Source organism: Coregonus clupeaformis, chromosome 16, assembly GCF_020615455.1.
Source record: "Coregonus clupeaformis isolate EN_2021a chromosome 16, ASM2061545v1, whole genome shotgun sequence".
Taxonomy (NCBI): domain Eukaryota; kingdom Metazoa; phylum Chordata; class Actinopteri; order Salmoniformes; family Salmonidae; genus Coregonus; species Coregonus clupeaformis.
Window position 1 is genome coordinate 18,284,774 of NC_059207.1, and position 21,821 is coordinate 18,306,594.

General features: G+C 43.5%; 1 protein-coding gene across 5 annotated transcripts; it reads left to right on the top strand.

The window, feature by feature from the left end:
• Window positions 1-1,308: 1,308 nt before the first annotated feature.
• Window positions 1,309-16,350, top strand: LOC121584291 (fibrous sheath CABYR-binding protein). 5 transcript variants are annotated; one of them, XM_045225628.1, is made up of 11 exons: window positions 1,313-1,562; window positions 4,242-4,907; window positions 8,462-8,509; window positions 10,133-10,177; window positions 11,176-11,418; window positions 11,634-11,675; window positions 14,025-14,129; window positions 14,221-14,313; window positions 15,039-15,191; window positions 15,311-15,383; window positions 15,492-16,350. In XM_045225628.1, the coding sequence occupies exons 1-10, from the start codon at window positions 1,518-1,520 to the stop codon at window positions 15,371-15,373; spliced, it is 1,503 nt and encodes a 500-aa protein (XP_045081563.1). In that variant the 5' UTR covers window positions 1,313-1,517; the 3' UTR covers window positions 15,374-15,383; window positions 15,492-16,350. The 5 variants fall into 5 exon arrangements, with proteins under 5 accessions (XP_045081566.1, XP_045081563.1, XP_045081562.1 ...); XM_045225627.1 differs by having other exon boundaries at window positions 1,315-1,562; window positions 15,488-16,350; XM_045225631.1 differs by lacking the exon at window positions 11,176-11,418 and having other exon boundaries at window positions 1,309-1,562; window positions 15,488-16,350.
• Window positions 16,351-21,821: the final 5,471 nt, after the last annotated feature.

A 21,821-nucleotide genomic window follows, 5' to 3' on the forward strand; every position in this document is an offset into this window, starting at 1 on the left:
GGTAGACCTACCTGTTTGACAGACGAAATTAGGCTATAGGCTGCTATAATATGCCATTTAGCAGACGCTTTTATCCAAAGCGACTTACAGTCATGCGTGCATACATTTTTACGTATGGGTGGTGCCGGGGATCGAATCCACTACCCTGGCGTTACAAGCGCCATACTCTACCAATTGAGCTACAGAGGACCACAGCTATATCCATAGATTCCACCATGCACTCTTTAACCTCTTGAATGTAACTAAATGTAATCAAAAACATAATCCCCAAAGGTAATTATGTATCATGAGAGGGCCATAAACAATAACTAGTAATGTTGAATATCCAAGAAAGGTTAAAATATCACATTTCTGGTCTTAAAAAGAAAAGAAAAATACTGAGGTGTAGTCAGTTTTGAGGAAACTAGCTCAAGCACACAGTACAAATATGATACAATATGAAATATTTTATATGTATTTCCTATTCAACAAAACGATGACTTGAAATCACTTATATTTTTTCTAAATATAGCATAATCCATTTATAAAACGACTACCTATAAGATTTCACCTTCCTTATAACTGTAAAATACATATTTGTATATTTAGTGTTAGAGAAAATATGCATATTTTCTGAAGGTCTCTCTGGATCAAAACGTCTGCGCCCCATCGTTGTGAACCTCTCACTTTGCTTCCTGAACTCCTTAGGAACTCGCCTTTCATCTCATATGAATCTTGTCCGTCCATGACAAACAAAGTGTTTTTTGTTTTACATTTATTAATTGATTTAGATTACTGGCTATAAATCGATCTCTGAATGTGCTAAAGCCACGAAACCACTCTCTCCTGCTGGGCTACAGGAGCTACTGACGCGCGCGGAGGTGGAGCACGGAGAACAACATAGCGCACGTATAAGATGCTCATCTATGATGTTGCTCAGATTATTGCAATCGATTTTCAGTGAGTGTGAATATCATGACTGAACTCGGAAACAAACACACTTCACAAGATATGCTTACTCTATTTCTCCCGAGCTAAAACCCTGTCCTGATAGAGCCGCACAAATAGGACACTTGCTCAAGCACAAAGTGAGGAAGACTAGACAGCCTAGCCAAGCGTGAGTGAGACCGCATTTGGCCACCATTTCAAAATTCAAACAGAATCAACAAATTCGAACTCGAAAAACGGGGCTGGGTACGTTTTCTGAACCCGTCCAAAACGACGGAGTTACATAACATCAGAAAACAACGTCAGTTCGCGGACAAGGCAAGCCCACTCGATGCTAATCAACCAAGGGGCGCACACACCCCTCTGTCGTCAACGCCCCCCGCCGGATAGGTCCAGGCAGAGATGAGAAAACCAACAACTAGGGCTTTAAAAACATCCACATTGTTCTGTCCATCAGTAACATCTGGTCATCAGACCGGGTACTGCGGCTACGTTCTCCTATTTTCCGTCGCACACTTTCTTCTCCTCCATCTCCGGGGAGGACAGAAATCAAAGTTTATAGTTATTTCTTGCGTCAACCCAAAACGAACATGCCGAGCAAGAGGAAGAAGAACAAGCGCCGCATGAGGAGGGTGGTAAGTGCCGACAACCTGGGTTAGTTCAGTTTCTCAGTGTTGTAGCTAATTATGCCAGTGGTTCCCAACCAGGGGTACTAGGACCCCTGGGGGTACTTGGCTTATCCACAGGGGGTAGGTGGGAAGACTCATGAGACAATAGGCCTACTGTTAAAATGCACATGAGGGGTACTTCAGGGGTACTCTTTGCAGAGCAAAATTCAGTTGGTGGTACAGTAACCGAAATAGGTTGGGAACCACTGAATTAGGCTATTGTCACCTGCGATGTTTGGATTAAATTGTTCCCTTCCACTCCGGTAATCGAAGTGCAATGAACATTTCATCCATTGAAATTATGCCAAACATCAAACTTTATAATATTAAGTTTGATGTTTGGCATAATTTCAATGGATATACATATATGGAATGGATGAATGATCGGTACCATGATTGAACAAACCTCCTTGTAGGCTAACTAAATTGTTTGTCAAACCTAAATTACTTCAGTCATGCATTTTTAAGCTGAGTGGATGCATGCGAAGAAACATAATTTCCAATCCATCCATTCCAATCCGCCCAACTACATGACGGGCACCCTGCATTGGATGTGGCTTGTCGAACTATGTTATTTACTCCTGGCTCTCCGTTCCTCTCCTTGCTGGCTTTCCGTTCCTCTCCATGCGGCGCGGGAACACAGCGCGCATTTGGCAATGTTTGATAAGGTCCGTGCGTAAAATTTTATCACGCTGTGTAGGCTACTCGGCCAAATAGGTTATCTATAAATTGTTATAAACAATCAGTGACGTGGTCATGCTGGTTCGTAGATTTTGTCAATTGAATGAACTGTTTATCACTAGCACACAACATCGGCTAAAATTGCGCTCATATGCGGTGAGTGCGCTCGAAGTTTGTGGTTGCAATTGCTTGGCCAGTCATTAGGTCTAAACTGTCACCTATTCATTGAATTGTCGTGAACGGAGTTATTGTCGTGAACGGAGTTATAGCATTTAACGCACTGGTCGGATTAGTCAAACATCTTAATTGTCAAATCGGGATGGCAAAAACGTACGCTTTTACACACGCACATAGCTGGCAAAATGCTCTGCACACTCTGTACCTGGGGCTTGGGTGGAGGGCGGCAGAGCCTCCCCAAACCCCCCTCCATTTACACCAAGATCACCTTACACAAGAATGGGACACATTTCTCCAATGTTACCCCCTAACAATGTGTATTCTTAAATTAACATAAATTAATTACAATGTATATTATACAAATCATTGAAATGTTATCCAAGGCTCTGTCATAGGTCTGCCGTAAGCCAGTTAACATTGTACATGCACTACACTTGAGATCCCTTGCAAATACTTCTCAATATGGTGAGATGGGAGTTCTCCTAAGCACGCTCCCCCCTAACTCAAACCAAGGCTGTATTTGGTAATGAATTTTAGGCATGCCATGGGCCTGTGCAATCTTTGAAACCTGTCACAGAAGCCCAGATAAAAACGTATCCAAAATCCTTATCACCTTTGCATGCTCAAGATATCTATGGAGGTGCATGGGTGTCTTCGATATTTACATGGATGACATTACTAAAGAAGTATGGTGGACAATAATATGCATTAACATTACTAAACAAATATTGTGAACAGTAAAATTAGGAAGACAAGATGTCTATAAGAATATATATAAAAATCAAAATGGAACTAAAAGGGACCCAAAAACAGCCTTCCATGGACACTGAAATCTGTTTCATGTTATGTAATTATGAACTTAAATGTATTGATGTGAAAGTTGATTTGTATTTATGTGAATGATTTGATAGTAAAATGTGAAACTTCAATAAAGATTTTTTAAAACAAAAACAAGAAAGGAGGAGACTCTCTTGCTGATTGATGCTCCAAGTACTAACTAGTGCGCATGTTCTACTTCAGTACATTTCTTAACTTGTGCTTTTTACATGTGCTCCCCTGCCCCTTCAAACAAGTCTCTCTAGTTTCTTTCCAAAGGATGACGATGCCTGGTAAATGCTTTTAAGACTACTCCTATTGACTGGCTCAAAGCTTTACATCGTACCACTGCAAAGGGGCGGGAGGGGTTGTTTTGACTGACAGACCAAAAGGCAGAGCTGTTTTTTTTATGTACACTCACTGGGCTTATGCGCTTGGTGACTGTGTAAACTCTGCTGGCTGGCTGGCCCTCTCTCGCAGCTAATGAAGCTTGGGGTGTGATTATAACATGATTATAACCAGATTATAATAAGATTGATGCGATTAATTCAGTTTGCCCTGTGGGGCCCCATCCCTAGCCCTGAGCCCTGCTGACTCACAGGTTTCGGTCCCGCCTGACTTGACATGTCAGAATCACTCGGATTCAGCCAATTTACCACCATTATCCAACCCGTTTTGGCCCCCTCCGCCCCATTGATTGGCACCATAGCCCAAAGGTTTAGTCCTCTGTCCTCTCTTGGAAAACATGTTGGTCCTAGTTTGGCATTCCTGGTATTTCATCGAATAGAATAGGCCCCCTCCCCTCAACTCCAAACTAGACAAGGAATTCAATAACAAACAGCCCTCTGGCTGGATTACCTTCAGCAACCTCTCCCCATCTTTTTTCTCTCCATCTCTCACTGTTTAATCAAAGCAGAGTGATTCATAGTAAAGTTAATCAGACACACTTCTCTATCTCTCTTTGTTGAGCAGCAGGCCCAGAGGAGAGTCCTCGAGGAGCAGCATTCTACTGGCACAGGCAAAGGAACCCCAGGAGTGGCTGCCGTGGCGCCCCCCCCTGAAATATCACCTTGTCCCCCCCTTCTCCCACCCCCTCCAGTAGTAAAGGCCCCTGTCGTAAAGCCCCCTGAAATATCAAATTGTCCCCCCCTTCTCCCCCCCACTCTAGTAGTAAAGGTCCCAGTCGTACAGCCACCGGCCCAAGTCAAAGTACCAGAGCCTGAGCCTGTGGTGGCAGCGGTAGAGGCTGAAGTGGTGGCAGCTGAGGTTGAAGTTGAGACCCCAGTTGAAGCTCCAGTGGAGGTTGAAGTCGAGGCCCCAGAAAAAGTCCCAGTCAAGTCTCCAGAAGAAGTCCCAGTCGAGGCCCTAGAAGAAGTCCCAGTCGAGGCCCCAGAAGAAGTCCCAGTCGAGGCCCCAGAAGAAGTCCCAGTCGAGGCCCCAGAAGAAGTCCCAGTCGAGGCCCCAGAAGAAGTCCCAGTCGAGGCCCCAGAAGAAGTCCCAGTCGAGGCCCCAGAAGAAGTATCAGTCGAGGCCCCAGAAGTAGAAGCAGAAGCTCCAGTTGAGCCCCCTACAGAAGAAACTGCAGCAGTGCAGGAAGTTGAAGAAAGTGTCATTCCAGAGACTGAGCTAGTAACGGAGGTAAGGACCCGCTCTCTCATTTTGAATTTGTTTGGGAATGGGGAGGATATGGGTTCAGGTGTAGTTTCTGACGTGTTGGGCATGGACTGGGATTTTTAGACAAATGATCCAGTTTCTGTACTTAACATTAAACCAGCACCCAACACTTGAGTAAAGTTCTGTCTTTGCTGTGCAAAATGGTTGCCCTGGTTGCTTTCCATGGAAATGAGATGAAGTAGCGTTAGCGTGGTCTCCCTGAGGGATGGCTGTGGGAGGAGTGGAAAGGAGATGGGGGGGGGGGGCAGTAGGAGAACAGCATGTTCTATTTAACAGAGGCTGTACATGTACAGGAGTGTGGGCAGGGCCTCTGTTGCAGTCACTATACATTAACCTTGTCTCCTGTAATTTGTCTTGGATGGATTTGTCTGTTCTAAAACTGATTTCAATTGTGTTTTCCAGAAGATTGTGGTAAGAGTAACTTAATAAGATGATATTACTTTCCTCTAGAGCTGTATTAAGGTTTTGTAATGAATCAGGTTTGCTAACACTTTCCCCTACACATGATTGGCGTTAGTTCAGCTGCTATATTTTGTAAAGTTCCTCCCATGCTGTATGACCACACTGTATGACATGTGTGTGCTGACATGTGCTCTCACATGTATGTGAGTGTGTAGCGAGGGATGAGTGGGTGGTTATATACGATGATGGGCTCATGGTCAGCCGATAGAGCTCCACAGTAAGATACCAGCCCCCCACCCCCCTTGCAGGCGGTGCTCAGCCCTAGGATCCCCGCCCCCCTAGCCCACCCACCCCTCTTTTCCCCAGTCCTATGCTGCTGCACTTACCATAGACATGCCAGATACGCCTTAGACCTATACACACACAAGTTTTCATAAAAGTACTTTGGACTCACGCACACACATAGTGGGTGTATTATACACACTCGGTATCAGGATAGTTTTATTTAGTTGGTAAGATTTACACATTACATTTACATCATTTAGCAGATGCTCTTATCCAGAGCGACTTACAAATTGGACACATCCTTGTACTCTTAACATAGGAGCGCTGAGACGTTGCACACACCCACATCCATACACTGTAAGTGCTGGTAGAGAAAGGGTGGACAGTTGGTGGCTCTGGTCAGTCAGTCGGTTGCAGTGTTTTCACCATGGGGCTCATATTCAGCTGGCTGCGGGGGCCAGGGCCCCTAGACTCCACACTACTACTGGATGTCACCGTAGAGACACAGGTGAGCCCCCCTCTGATGGGGGGTGTGGTAATCTTATCCTCGAGGGAGGGGGCGGGGCATCTGAGGCCGAACATTTTGTACCAGGCAGCTTTCTCTCTTGGCTCCTATAGCCCCCCTCCCTCCTCTTTCCCGCTCTTCCCCTCTTGTGTGCTTGCTTATGGGGCCCCTATAGAGGTGCACTTTACAACCTGGCATGTGTTGTCACTGGGGGAGGGGCCAGTGTATGCACATGAGTAGATAATGCCGTGTTGCCACTGATTGATGTTGTAGGGGTGGGAGGAGACAGAATATTAGGTTGCCAGGGCTGATTTCTCCAAATGCTCTCCAGGCCTAATCTTAATGTGGAAGCTATTCCGTTTCTGATGTGGAAGTGTCCAGACTTCTGCACAAGTGTTAAAAATTCGTAGCTCAAATCCAGTGTATTGGCAATGGAGATCTTTCAACAAAAGGATAGCGGGGGCATGGATGTCTCGGGGGTCCATGCTGCCTGCCTGGTTGGCAGACTAATTCATCACCTAGTGCCTCTGCATGATGTCCCCCCACCCTTGAGCCCCCCACCTTTCTAGTGCCTGCCTTCCTGGGCTGACTGTAACTAGGCCTTTGTTATGAAAGGTGACCGTTTTTTCCCTGCTTCACCAATCTCTCTCTGTCTCCCACATGTGGAAGCATTTACCATATAGGAAGCCTCTCCAGAATATAACAGGAGGCTAGCTCTCCTACGTGTGTTCAATCATTTCTCTATTTTGCTCTCCAAAAGTTCCCCTCCATTGGAATTGGAGTGCCATTTAGCTCTTTCAGGATTTATGTAGTAAAGGTCAATGTTAGTTTTTTTACATTGAGGGTATATTGTTCCCTAGCTTCTACAGTAAAAACAGGAACTTGGCTGCTAGGAAGGAGGAGGAAGAAGGGGGTGTTTATTAGGAACAATATGTACATAATGTTCTCTGAAGGGGTTAAACTGTGGTCTGTCTGATAGAAAGGACTGCACTAGGATCAGTTTAGTACATTTTGTTCCTTGAGTACTTATGTGGCTGGCGAGACAGAGCTGCGATCAGACCAGTTTGGTACACAGTGTTCCACAACGGCTAGGGATGGGAGGGGCGGCTGTGGCTATGTGAATATAGGCTGCCAGTGCTGAGTGCAGAGTAAATGGAAGGCCTGTAGCCCACAGTCTCCCTCTCTCCCCTACACAGCTATATATTTACTTACCTGGAGCTGTAGACTACATGCTTGTTTAGTATAGTTATGGTGGCTCCTTTGTTTAAGGGTCCCTTCAACAGAGTACTTTTAGATCCCTTGTCCTAGTAACATAACGTACTAGAAAAATGCTGATGACTTAAACTGCCCATTTGAACAGAGGTGTTCTATCTGCAGTTTGTGTAATTTCGGTGTTTGACCATGTTATCTGCGGTTTGGTCAATGTGTATGTGGTGTGATTAGTGTAATCTGCTGTGTTGGAACTGGATAGGGGTGTTTTGTTAAGGTGCTATCTTGTTGCCTTGCTGATGGGCCACATTCATCTATCTATCTATCTCCCTCCAATAGGGTACCCTTTTTAGAAGTCTTTTAGACAGGCTTTTCTCTAGCCTGGTTAGTGTAATTTATAAAGTAGCACATAGACTTTATGTATGATGTGCTCTGGACGTGTCAGTATTGGTCAACACACCTGACGGCACAGTGTGTGTGTTCGGTACCAAGTGTGCATGCTGTGAATTACGCACTGAGGCGGAGAGATGGACCATGTGGCACGGAAGACAAAGGCTTGGCAGAGGGGAGGGGTGAGGGCAAATATGGCTTCCTCGTAACCTCCATCTTGAGCTCTCAAAATATATTTGTTCTCTTTTCTTTGCCTGCCATGGAGAGAGGGAGAGAGGAGGGGGCGTGGCAGCTCTCTGGCATTATGTAATTGGCTCTAATGTTACTGCTTGTTGCATACCCCCCCACACACACACTCCTATGTAGCCAACACAAATCCAGCACTGAGGGAGGTGTGTGTGTGCAGTGCATCCCTAGTGTGTTTTCCAAGGAAAGGTTTATGATCTCTGAAAGTATGTTTTGCCAAACCTTGCATTTTTTTGACATGGGTGAAAAACAAAACAATTGGGCACCACCGACCCACCCACCACTGTTTCTAAAATAAAATGCCATCATGTACTTGTTAGAACTTAAGTCTGAATTGCTTAATCCTAACCTGATGTCCCAAACCAGAATGACTGCTGCTCTGCCACTCCAGTATCGGGCTAATTTAACGTTATATCCATTTGCGTATAGCAGTCAGTGAAATGTATATTCATAATGACTCCTTTCTTTCTACTTCTTCCAGGCCGCACCCATTCCTGAGGCCCCTGTGTCAGGTCCTGCTGAAATTGAGGTAAACCCCCCCTGACCCCCCTCCAATCAACTCACTGAACTCTGTTCGTCAACTTGCTGAACCAATCAGGGGCCAGCCAGCCCCGGCCACCCCCCTATTCTCCCACAAGTAATCTGCTGTTGCTCAAACATGGTTCTAGTTGAGCAGCAGGGTCTGAACAAAGAACAAGCCTGTCTACAGAAAGGTGTTCCTACATGTATCTAACACAAATATATGTAAATGTCTGCTCTATCCAAAATTACAACCAACTAATTGCAGCATTACCGCAAAAATGGAAGAGGCAAGTGGAAGGGGGAGAAAGTAAGGAACTTGTCTGTCGGCCCTGCATTAAAGACAAACATTGGTTAAAGAAAATTGTGATTTAAAAAAAAGTATACAAGTTGACTATATACAAAATTGACAGCTGTGCCATACAGATTGCAAAATAGTTGGGAAGAGATTTTTGACGTACCGATTCCATCACACTTGGTTTATGAACTGATACATAAAACGACGCCGGATTCAAAACGTAGAGTTTTTCAATGTAAATTATTATACAAAATTCTTGCAACCAATAGAATGTTATATATATATATGGGGGATACAACAATCCCAGCTTTGCAGATTTTGCTGCGAAGAGACAGAATCATTAGATAATTTGTTTTGGTACTGTCCATATGTAGCTTGTTTTTGGTCACAGATTCAGGAATGGCTGAAGAATTGCAACATTTACCTGGAGTTAACTCCGCAAATAACACTGCTGGGTGATCTGAAAAGTAATAGTCAATCGATCAATAATATAATAATACTCTTAGCAAAACATTTTATCATTAATTTACGATCTCTAGTAACTACAGTATGAGAATAGAAAGGTTCAGAACTTTTGTGAAACATCACAGCACAGTTGAAAAATATATGGCAAATAGAAATCAAAGATAGATGGGAGGGGTTGAGGGTAGCTGAAGCATGGGACTAAAAACAAACAAAAGATAACTAATGTAAAATATACTGTTTGCGTAAAATGTATATTGTATGTATAACGCTTCAAACACACCGACTGTGTCATTGCGTTTTGGTACACCAGAAGTACATTCATTTCCAATGGAACGCTGTGTTTGCTTTGCAGCATTGCGTTGCAGAGGTAGTTGCAGTGCGTTGCATATGTTGGATTTATCGAAAGTATGCGTCAAACTGTATACGTAAACGGGTTGACAGAAATGGTGCCAGAAGGTGAATGTTGAACTATTGTTGCACACATATTTAGATGATGCTGCATACTATTTTGAGCAATGACGCAGTTGGTGTGTTCAAAATAGTATGCGTGAGGCTTTGAACACACCAACAGGAAAGGTGTTACTACTAGAATGATGCCATCTTCCCACCTTTTCACTACCAGTGTGGTCAACAACTACCTCTCCTTCTGCATTAAGTTGGACCATTAATTTACATTTTACATTTTAGTCATTTAGCAGAGGCTCTTATCCAGAGCGATTTACAGGAGCAATTAGGGTTAAGTGCCTTGCTCAAGGGCACATCGATAGATTTTTCACCTAGTCGGCTCGGGGATTAGAACCAGCGACCTTTTGGTTACTGGCACAACGCTTTTATAAATATGTAGACTAACTCCTTGTCGTCCCTATTCAGGTCCAGGTCGAAGACTCCGTAGCCATTACCACAGAGATAGCACAGGTAAAAACTAACCGGTTTCTCAAAAACATCTTAAGGCAAAATTCATCGTTAGAACCTTCGTAGGAGCATCGTTAAATGTCTGAGCTTTTTCCCAAAACCATCGTTATTAACATTGCACTTGAAAACGCTCGTAATCTAACGCCTGCCTCAGTCCACTCGTAGAACAGCTAAATGCATCGTAGGGTGGTTTTCTTTCCCTCCCGCGTCACTTTACACAGAAGATCTCCGCTAAACATAGAATCACAGGGTTTATCCATCTCTGACCGCCAATAACTTCTGAACAAAGTTGACTACAAATGTAAAGTTGCCAATGTCTTTGCAATTGATACAAACAAGCGACATATTAAAATATGCTTCAAAATGAAAACCGAGAAAACTTAATTGAAATATAAACAGTAGGCTATAGGCCTATTTCAATCATATTGAAATACATTTATTTTTCAATCGAGTTCTATTTAGCTACTTCTAGGCTACTGTCTGTAATTTCTCTATATATTTCATGATGTGTAGCCAAACGTGCGCAATGATGTGCCAAATTGATGATTTTGTGCATTTCTATTGGGTAAGCATTAGAATAAGTCACCTCAATATTTACAACCGTAGGTGATAATATTGCTCTAGGAGCTGATCAGTCATCAGTATTGTGAAATAATTATAATATTAAGGTAAGATTTGAATGGGGAAAGCTGACCTGAGAGCAGCGCTCTCTTTCGATCCTATAAAGTATTGACACATGCTCCAACGGTGCACTTAGCGACCGTTCTCTGCGTGGTGTTTTGGGAAACGCATCTTCGGCCGTTGTAAGAAAGATGCATCGTTAAAACACTCGTAAGCCTAACTTCCACCGCTGTCGGGAAACCGGGCCCAGGTGCATGGTAGAATCTGTAGTGAATCTATGGTACATTAGTTGAGTGTTTCTGTAGTAGCCCACTGTGTGTGTATCAGCCATAGTGCCGTTGCATGGTGTGGTGTTTGACCGTGTTCCACTGCATGTTTAGACTCATGACGAGCCGTCGCTCGAGGCTGAAGTGGAGGCTGAAATAGTTGCGGAGGTCCAAGCGAAGGTTGAGGCAGAGCCAGAACCAGAGCCCGAGCCTGTGGTTAAGGCCGAAGTTGCCCCTGTAGTAGAAGCTGAAGTTGAACTTGAAGAGGCTGGGATCGAAGCAGGAGACAGTCCTATCATCAAAGCTGAGGCCATTCCTGAAGATGTTGATGTAGAAGAGGACCCATTTGTCAAAGAGGTGCTACATCTCTCAGCTCTCACCTCTGCCTCTGTTGAAAACTCTACTGGAGCCCTTTGTGTTCTTTTGCGTGATGTTGTCTTGTGTGAATGTACATGTAGTGTGTGGTTTGCTCTGATCTTTCCCATTTCTATTAAACAGCGTTCAGAAAGCATCTGATAATGTTTTTATTTTTGATTGTTTGCTTTTTTGATTGTAATTTCTCCTCTTTTCAGCATGAGCCTGTCACGACAGAGGCTCCTGAAGAGGTTCCAGTGGTAAGCCGACATTCCTTACTACACTGAACAAAAATATAAATGCAACATGCAACAATTTCAAAGACTTTACTGAGTTACAGTTCATATAAGGAAATCAGTCAATTGAAATAAATTCATTAGGCCCTAATCTATGGATTTCACATGACTGGGAATACAGATATGCATCTGTTGGTCACAGATACCTTAAGAAAAGGTAGGGGCATGGATCAGAACCGGTCAGTATCTGGTGTGACCACCATTTCAAATCAAATCAAATCAAATGTTATTTACTACATGCGCCGAATACAACAGGTGAAGACATTACAGTAAAATGCTTACTTACAAGCCCTTAACCAACAATGCAAAGTAAAACAAATCAAAAAAGTGTTAAGCAAAAAAAGCAAATAACTACAGAGCAGCAGTAAAATAAAATAACAGTAGGGAGGCTATATACAGGGGGGTGCCGGTGCAGAGTCAATGTGCGGGGGCACCGGCTAGTCGAGGTAATTGAGGTAATATGTACATGTGGGTAGAGTTAAAATGACTATGCATAAATAATAAACAGAGTAGCAGCAGAGTAAAAAAGGGGGTGGGGGTGGGGGGGCAGTGCAAATTGTCTGGATAGCCATGATTAGCTGTTCAGGAGTCTTATGGCTTGGGGGTAGAAGCTGTTGAGAAGCCTTTTGGACCTAGACTTGGCGCTCCGGTACCGCTTGCCGTGCGGTAGCAGAGAGAACAGTCTATGACTAGGGTGGCTGGAGTCTTTGACAATTTTTACCGTCTGGTATAGAGGTCCTGGATGGCAGGAAGCTTGGCCCCAGTGATGTACTGGGCCGTACGCACTACCCTCTGTAGTGCCTTGCGGTCAGAGGCTGAGCATTTGCCATACCAGGCGGTGATGCAACCAGTCAGGATGCTCTCGATGGTGCAGCTGTATAACTTTTTGAGGATCTGAGGACCCATGCCAAATGTTTTCAGTCTCCTGAGGGGGAATAGGCTTTGTCGTGCCCTCTTCACGACCGTCTTAGTGTGTTTGGACCATGATAGTTTGTTGGTGATGTGGACACCAAGGAACTTGAAGCTCTCAACCTGTTCCACTACAGCCCCGTCGATGAGAATGGCGGCGTGCTGAGTCCTCTTTTTTTTCCTGTAGTCCACAATCATCTCCTTTGTCTTGATCACGTTGAGGGAGAGGTTGTTATCCTGGCACCACACGGCCAGGTCTCTGACCTCCTCTCTATAGGCTGTCTCATCGTTGTCGGTCAGCAAACTTAATGATGGTGTTGGAGTCGTGCCTGGCCATGCAGTAATGGGTGAACAGGGAGTACAGGAGGGGACTGAGCACGCACCCCTGAGGGGCCCCCGTGTTGAAGATCAGCGTGGCAAATGTGTTGTTACCTACCCTTACCACCTGGGGGCGGCCCGTCAGGAAGTCCAGGATCCAGTTGCAGAGGGAGGTGGTTAGTCCCAGGGACCTTAGCTTAGTGATGAGCTTTGAGGACACTATGGTGTTGAACGCTGAGCTGTAGTCAATGAATAGCATTCTCACGTAGGTGTTCCTCTTGTCCAGGTGGGAAAGGGAAGTGTGGAGTTCAATAGAGATTGCATCATCTGTGGATCTGTTTGGGCGGTATGCAAATTATTATTCCAGATAGTAGCTCATATCCCGCTTAAGGTCTTGTTTGGGATAAGCTGTTTACATGCATTCATTCTATCGATGTAAGACATTCTGGTGAGCACTACTTTAGTCTTCTGGGCAGCACTACTTTAGTCTTCTGGACAACAAGTTATGACAAGAAGAGAAGCTGCATGTATCTAACTATAGTTGACAAATGGCCTACCAAACGTCGGAAATTATAGGCAGAAAAGTATCTAAATTAGGAGTGAAAGTAGCCTAAGCCAGTAGGCTATACGGTCCAGTACGTTGTATCAGCAAAATAAATTATTATGGAGGATCGAACATGCACAGCTATAGCCTACTTTTTAAAATGATTTGTTTGACAATCAGATGAAAACATCACACGACACCCATGATATGCGAAACTGAGCCTGCGCAGACCACAAAAAACTGTAAACGGGATAAGATGTTTACATGCCACAGTATCCCGTCTAAAATCAGCATATCCCAGGCTTCTTAACAGGGTTTCTCATAACCGGGATACAAGCTTTTTCGGGTTATTGGCAACAGGACATGATGTTTATATGCGTCAACTCAAAAACAGAATACTTCAGTATCCCGAAAAATAACAGGATATTGGTGGGCATGTAAACGTGGTCACTGATGTAGTTTTGGCATACCTTTAATCATACAGTATGACCCCCTGCTGATGTCCCCTTCCTCAAGTCTGACTGTGTGTCATCTCTGTTTAGGTGCCCGCAGTCCCAACAGATTCACTTGACGCCCTATCGGAGTTGCTGAACGACATCACCCTAGTCACTGAGCCCGCCCCTGTCACAGCTGATGAAGTCATTGACGTGAGTTCTCCTACTTTTCTCTATGCAGAGTCGTTTTAGTAGAGCAGACGTGATACACACTCCTGTAACCCCATTGTCTGGTTGGTCTCAGGAGCCAAAGTGTGAGGAGAAAGAGGTGACAAAGATGGGGGCGAGAGACAACACACTTCCACCCGATTACCGGCCCTCCCCGGAGGACCTGCTGGTCAGAGTTGAATCATAATAACCTAAAAACTTCTCATCTACTCACTCATTTAGAATAATGAATTCAACCAACTCTTTACTCAATCACCTTGCTATATAATAAGCCTTAACATAATCAAACACTTGGGTGAAGGCTATCCTCTCATAACTTGCATCATTTTAAATGCTCTCGCACATTTTGAAATGTGGCATTCCAGGGGTTCTTCCTCCCTCATGGGTTTCTCTCTGCCATCTTTGGATCGATCCTCCCTCTCCTCCCTCCTTGTGGTCTTCCTTTTTACATTCTGTTCATTCCCTGGGATGTGGGCTGCTCCAGCTTGTTTTATTGCATTGGGCATGCCATGTACTGTAATGGGAATACTGGTTTATTTTTGAGGACTATGGATATTGATTACTGCATTTTGATTTTGATTTATTAGGATCCCTATTAGCCGATGCCAATGGCAACAGCTAGTCTTACTGGGATCCGACACATAACGAAAAATACATTACAGACCAAAAAAAGACTTTACAATTTACATACATTTAAAAACATGTAATGTGTGTGTGCATTTATCAGTTACACATACATGTTAGTACATACCCACAACAAGTAGGTCACATGGGGTAGGTCACATTGTTGGGAAAGAGCTTGCAAGAAATACATTTCACTGTACTTGTGCACGTGACAACTTGAAACTTAGTGGTGCGCTCAACAACATTGACTGACTACGTTTCCTTTCACAGGCTAAAGAGGTCATTGAAGCCCAGATGGAAATCGAGGCCAAAAATGATGCCATAGATGAGAAGACGGCCCTTGACGTCCTTTCTGGAGATTTCTCTGCCCCCCAGCCTGTCATCTCAGAACTGCAGTGTCACACGCAGCTCGCCGCCCCCAAGGTAGGAACCTATAGTGTATTGAACTCTCCCAACCAATTGTGATCTGTCTTTATAAATATTTAAAATCAACCACTCTCCGTTCTTACACACCCATCTAAACTCCTTCCTTGTTCTTTTAGGATATCCCAGCAGAGGCAGTGCTGAATGGACACATGGCAGCTGAGGTGGCTATTGAGGGATAGATCTCTACGGGTGATGACTTGTTTAATCTCCCTAAAAACTGCGTTTGAATGCATAAGGTCTGAATTGGCATTAACATTCTGTTATTGTTTCTGTCTCCCCACAAATTTTCTCAGTCAGTATGAAGGACTGAAGAGAGCCTGACAGGGAGCCGACCAGCAAACTTTATTTTTCATTTTTTAGGGCTTAAAGGGACCGCTGGGAAATTTGACAGACATCCAACACTCAGTGCCTTTCCTGCTTGGGGTCTTACCCCAAAAAATATTAAACAAGTTTAAAATGCGACATGAAGGGGGGGAATAAGACTCTTTGGATCAGAATGTGACAATTTGGAATAAAAAAATAATAGATTTCTGTATCTCAATACATGTATTGTGGATTTGCTTCAATTGTAAATGGCATACTGGTATGAATACTGTAGAATTGATGAATGTGGCAATGGCTTGTCTTCACATTTGGACCACGTTTGTATGGATGAGAGGGATAGTTCCTTGTATGCGTTTCCTGTTTTAACCTGGTTTGAGTCCTTTTTGTGAAGGGACAGTATCGCAGATTGTACAGTACCATAGACCCCCCACACACCCCCACCCCCACCTTCTCCCTATCCCCATTGTGGTACTTTTGTTTTTTCAGGGACTGTATGATGACAGCTCCACCCTCTTTACTGTGTAGTGTCAGTGTGTCTACAGTCCCAAGTCTGTCCTGGGCAATGTGAAATGGTGTTTAGTTTCAGGCCCTCTGACCAGGTGCTCTTGACATTTAATTACCTACGCTGCCAACTGAAAATGGAGTACGGGGGCTTGTAGATCCTGTTTTTAGTTTTGCTTTTCTAATTCCGTTTTGTATAGACCATACAATGTGGTACAACCGCTGTCTGTGTTCAGTTACGTGCTCTGGAAGAGACCATGGAGTTGTTATGTAATTGAGGAGCTGGGTTGGATTTCATTCACCTTTTTGAATAAAGATGTTACTCACCGTGTCCGTGATTCAGTTGTTGGCCTGTGTTCCACATTAGCATAACGTTTGAAACCATAAATACTTTCAGGTAGCTGAAGTAAGCACATTTAGTGGGATGGAATACAATTGCCATTGGCTCACGATCCTTTATCAATATGTAATAGTACCACAATCTAGAAATGTTGCTATCTCACAGTTGGAGAGAGTTAACATTACATGCCAAAGCATACCATATAGGTGTGTGAACTTGTTTCTTTACCAAAGTGGGACATAATTACAACCAGGATTTCTGTCTGAAACTTGTTCAGGAAAAACTCCAGGCTCTAGTCCTCTGCTTCTAGGAGGTTCAATTAGGAGACTGGAAGCATTTGACTTGTTGGGTAATTTACGTATTTATTTGGAGGATCTCCCCAGATCCATAGACGTCTGCTACTTCAGCTGCGTTTACGCAGGCAGCCTAATTCTGATCTTTTGACCAATTACTGGCAAAAGACGTGAACTGATTGGTCAAAAGTCCAATTAGTGAAAAAATATTAGAATTGGGCTGCCTGTGTTAATGCAGCCTTAAAGGGATACTTCGGGATTTTGGCAATGAAGTGCTTTATCTACTTCCCCATAATCTCTCATGGACAGATTCTGCGTGTGAAGTTACAAACTTGCGATAATTTTACTTCTGGGTAACCGAGATTAACTTTGCCAGAGCCAGATGAACTCATGGATACCATTTTTATGTCTCTGACTGCAGTTTGAAGGAAGTTACTAAATAGCGTTAGCACAATGACTAGAGGGCTATGGTAACAGTTAGCATGCTATTACCATAGACTTACAGTCATTGCGCTAACACTAGTAAAGTTGGCTTCATGGCATTTATTGCTATGGTCATTAAAGACATGCTCCGGAACTTTGGCGACTAGTATATTGTCGTGTATTGAGATTATGACTGTTTTGAAGGAACAAGGAATGTTGTTTATGTTAGTATCAAGAGGGAATGTTTTAGGTGTAATACCACATACCACAGACAGGAGGTGGGTTGTAGACAGGGGAGACTGGTGATTGGCCAGAAGAGGGGGCATCATTGGTTATAAATAGGGGGGAAAACGACGGAGAGGGTAGAGCAAGCAGCCATTCTGAGGCGTCGCTCTCCGGGTGTCATGTCACCTGTCACTCCTGCTGAAGCTTCTGATCTGAATAAACCTTATGATCAACGTTCAGTATGAGCAGACTCCTTTTGTTCATCAGCAATGACGACCACCATTCATCATATACGACAATATCTTTTTTAAACTCCCGCTTTGGGCTGGATGTGTCAATGTGTAGTTCATACATGCATAATCTATGAGCAGAATTACTGTCTTACCTCAATTAGCCACGCAATCCCTAGTTTGAAAGCGACTGTTTTATGGAAGCTGTGCAGCGCCATTTTCCCCAGAATTTTTCTCAAGTGGGCCAGCCCCCTAGCAATTTGAGTTCCAGCTTCAGCCCCTCGCCATTTGAGTGACAACTAGAAAGATGCACACACAGCAGAGCGAGAGCAATGACGTAGTACACCATTTTCGGGGACCACTTTTGGCTCGTGAGCGCTACATTCAGAACTACTGGCTAAAAAGTATACAAAAGTAAAATCAAATCAAAAATACAGAGTAAAGAATATAATATATAAATAGTAACAGGGTAGCTCAGTTGGTAGAGCATGGCGCTTGCAACGCCAGGGTTGTGGGTTCGTTTCCCATGGGGGGCCAGTATGAAAAAAAAGAATTATGCACTCACTAACTGTAAGTCGCTCTGGATAAGAGCGTCTGCTAAATGACTAAAATGTAAGAATAAAGCACACAAGAATGAAGCTACAGTATATACAGGAAGTACCAGTACCAGATCAATGTGCAGGGGTACGAGGTACATATGTACATTAAAGCAGGGTAAAGTGACTAGGCATCAGAATAGATAATAATAAGAGTAAGAATAGTGAACAGAGTATCAGCAGCATATGATGTGTGTGTGTGTGTATCTAGTGTACAGTTGAAGTCGGAAGTTTACATACACTTAGGTTGGAGTCATTAATACTCGTTTTTCAACCACTCCACAAATTTCTTGTTAACAAACTATAGTTTTGGGAAGTCGGTTAGGACATCTACTTTGTGCAATTGTTTACAGACAGATTATTTCACTTAGAATTCACTGAATCACAATTCCAGTGGGTCAGAAGTTTACTGTGCCTTTAAACAGCTTGGAATATTCCAGAAAATGATGTCATGGCTTTAGAAGCTTCTGATAGGCTAATTGACATCATTTGAGTCAATTGGAGGTGTACCTGTGGATGTATTTCAAGGCCTACCTTCAAACGCACTGCCTCTTTGCTTGACATTATGGGAAAATCAAAAGAAATCAGCCAAGCCCTCAGAAAAATATTGTAGACCTCCACAAGTCTGGTTCATCCTTGGGAGCAATTTCCAAACGTCTGAAGGTACCAGATTCATCTGTACAAACAATAGTACGCAAGTATAAACACCATGGGACCACGCAGCCGTCATACCGCTCAGCAATGAGACGCGTTCTGTCTCCTAGAGATGAACGTATTTTGGTGCGAAAAGTGCAAATCAATCCCAGAACAACAGCAAAGGACCTTGTGAAGATGCTGGAGGAAACAGGTACAAAAGTATCTATATCCACAGTAAAACGAGTCCTATATCGACATAACCTGAAAGGTCGCTCAGCAAGGAAGAAGCCACTGCTCCAAAACCACCATAAAAAAGCCAGACTACGGTTTGCAACTGCACATGGGGACAAAGATCGTACTTTTTGGAGAAATGCCCTCTGGTCTGATGAAACAAAAATAGAACTGTTTGGCCATAATGACCATTGTTATGGTTGGCGGAAAAAGGGGTGGCTTGCAAGCCGAAGAACACCATCCCAACCATGAAGCACGGGGGCGGCAGCGTCATGCTGTGGGGGTACTTTTCTGCAGGAGGGACTGGTGCACTTCACAAAATAGATGGCATCATGAGGAAGGAAAATTATGTGGATATATTGAAGCAACATCTCAAGATATCAGTCAGGAAGTTAAAGCGTGGTCGCAAATGAGTCTTCCAAATGGACAATGACCCCAAGCATACTTCCAAAGTTGTGGCAAAATGGCTTAAGGACAACAAAGTAAAGGTATTGGAGTGGCCATCACAAAGCCCTGACCTCAATCCTATAGAACATTTGTGGGCAGAACTGAAAAAGTGTGTGCGAGCAAGGAGGCCTACTAACCTGACTCAGTTACACCAGCTCTGTCAGGAGGAATGGGCCAAAATTCACCCAACTTATTGTGGGAAGCTTGTAGAAGGCTACCCGAAACGTTTGACCCAAGTTTAAAAATGTAAAGGCAATGCTACCAAATACTAACTGAGTGTATGTAAACTTCTGACCCACTGGGAATGTGATGAAAGAAATAAAAGCTGAAATAAATAATTCTCTCTACAATTATTCTGACATTTCACATTCTTAAAACAAAGTGGTGATCCTAACTGACCTAAGACAGGGAATTTTTACTAGGATTAAATGTCAGGAATTGTGAAAAACTGAGTAAAAATGTATTTGGCTAAGGTGAATGTAAACTTAACACTTCAACTGTATGTGAATGTGTGTGGGTTTTGTGTGAGTGTCAGTGTACAGTAGTGTGTGAGTGAGTGTGTATATAGGATTAAATGTGTATATAGGATTAAATGTATATACAGTGCATTCGGAAAGTATTCAGACCCCTTGACTTTTTCCACATTTTGTTACGTTACAGCCTTATTCTAAAATTAATCCTTCTACCCCCCCCCCCCCTAAAAAATAAAATAAATAAAAAAACAAAAAACATATTGTAAAGTGGTTATCCCACTGGCTATAGGGTGAATGCAGCAATTTGTAAGTCGCTCTGGATAAGAGCGTCTGCTAAATGACGTAAATGTAAATGTAAATTAAAATGTTTTTTTCCCCCTCATCAATCTACACACAATACACCATAATGACATAGCAAAAACAGGGTTTTAGAATTTCTTTCAAATTTATAAAGAATAAATATATGGAAATATCACATATACATAAGTATTCAGACCCTTTACTCAGTACTTTGTTGAAGCACCTTTGGCAGCGATTACAGCCTTGAGTCTTCTTGGGTATGACGCTACAAGCTTGGCACACCTGTATTTGGAGAATTTCTCCCATTCTTCTCTGCAGATCCTCTCAAGCTCTGTCAGGTTGGATGGGGAGCGTCGCTGCACAGCTATTTTCAGGACTCTCCAGAGATGTTTGATCGGGTTCATGTCTGAGCTCTGGCTGGGCCACTCAAGGACATTCAGAGACTTGTCCCGAAGCCACTCCTGCATTGTCATGGTTGTGTGCTTAGGGTCATTGTCCTGTTGGAAGGTGAACCTTCGCCCCAGTCTGAGGTCCTGAGCGCTCTGGAGCAGGTTTTCATCAAGGATCTCTCTGTACTTTGCTCTGTTCATCTTTCCCTCGAACCTGACTAGTCTCCCAGTCCCTGCCACTGAAAATCATCCCCACAGCATGATACTGCCACCACCATGCTTCACCGTAGGGATGGTGCCAGGTTTCCTCCAGACAGCTTGGCATTCAGGCCAAAGAGTTCAATCTTGGTTTCATCAGACCAGAGAATCTTGTTTCTCATGGTCTGAGAGTCCTTTATGTGCCTTTTACTGAGGAGTGGTTTCCATCTGGCCACTACCATAAAGGCCTGATTTGTGGAGTGGACGGTTCTCCCTTCTCCACAGAGGAACTCTGGAGCTCTGTCAGAGTGACCATCGGCTTCTTGGTCACCTCCCTGACCAAGGCCCTTCTCCCCCGATTGCTCAGTTTGGCCAGGCGGCTAAAAACTTGTTTTCGCTTTGTCATTATGGGGTATTTTGTGTAGATTGATGAGGAAAAAAAGTAATTTAATACATTTTAGAATAAGTAACGTAACAAAATGTGGAAAAAAGTCAAGGGGTCTGAATACTTTCCGAATGCACAGCAATTGTTGAATAGGATGGCCTTGACTAGAATACAGTATATACATATGAAATTAGTAAAACAGTATCTAACCAGTGTTCCATTATTAAAGTGACCAGTGTTCCATGTCTATGTACATAGGGCAGCAGTGTGTTACATTGTGTTACAATAGCAATGGTTATCAACTGTACCGCAGAAATCAAAGGTAAATCACAGAAAATATATTTTGTAGTGGCAGCTGCAGAGAAGTATTTGTGTATACGAGATCTGACTTCAGATGAGTTACAGGATGTGTTTGAGTGGTGGTGTCAAGTCCTCCCAGGCCGTTGGTATGATGCAGGAGCAGATAGGGTCAAAGTAGTGGAATGGGGTAGTGGGTTTTTAATGAGTGTAGGGTTAGTTGGAAGGGTGTTTGTTTTTGTTTTTGTTTTGTTTACTTTTGTATCCCTTTTCCCATTTTGTATCACAAAGTATGATGGATTGATATTATAGTCCAGCTGGGGGCGGTAATGGAACATA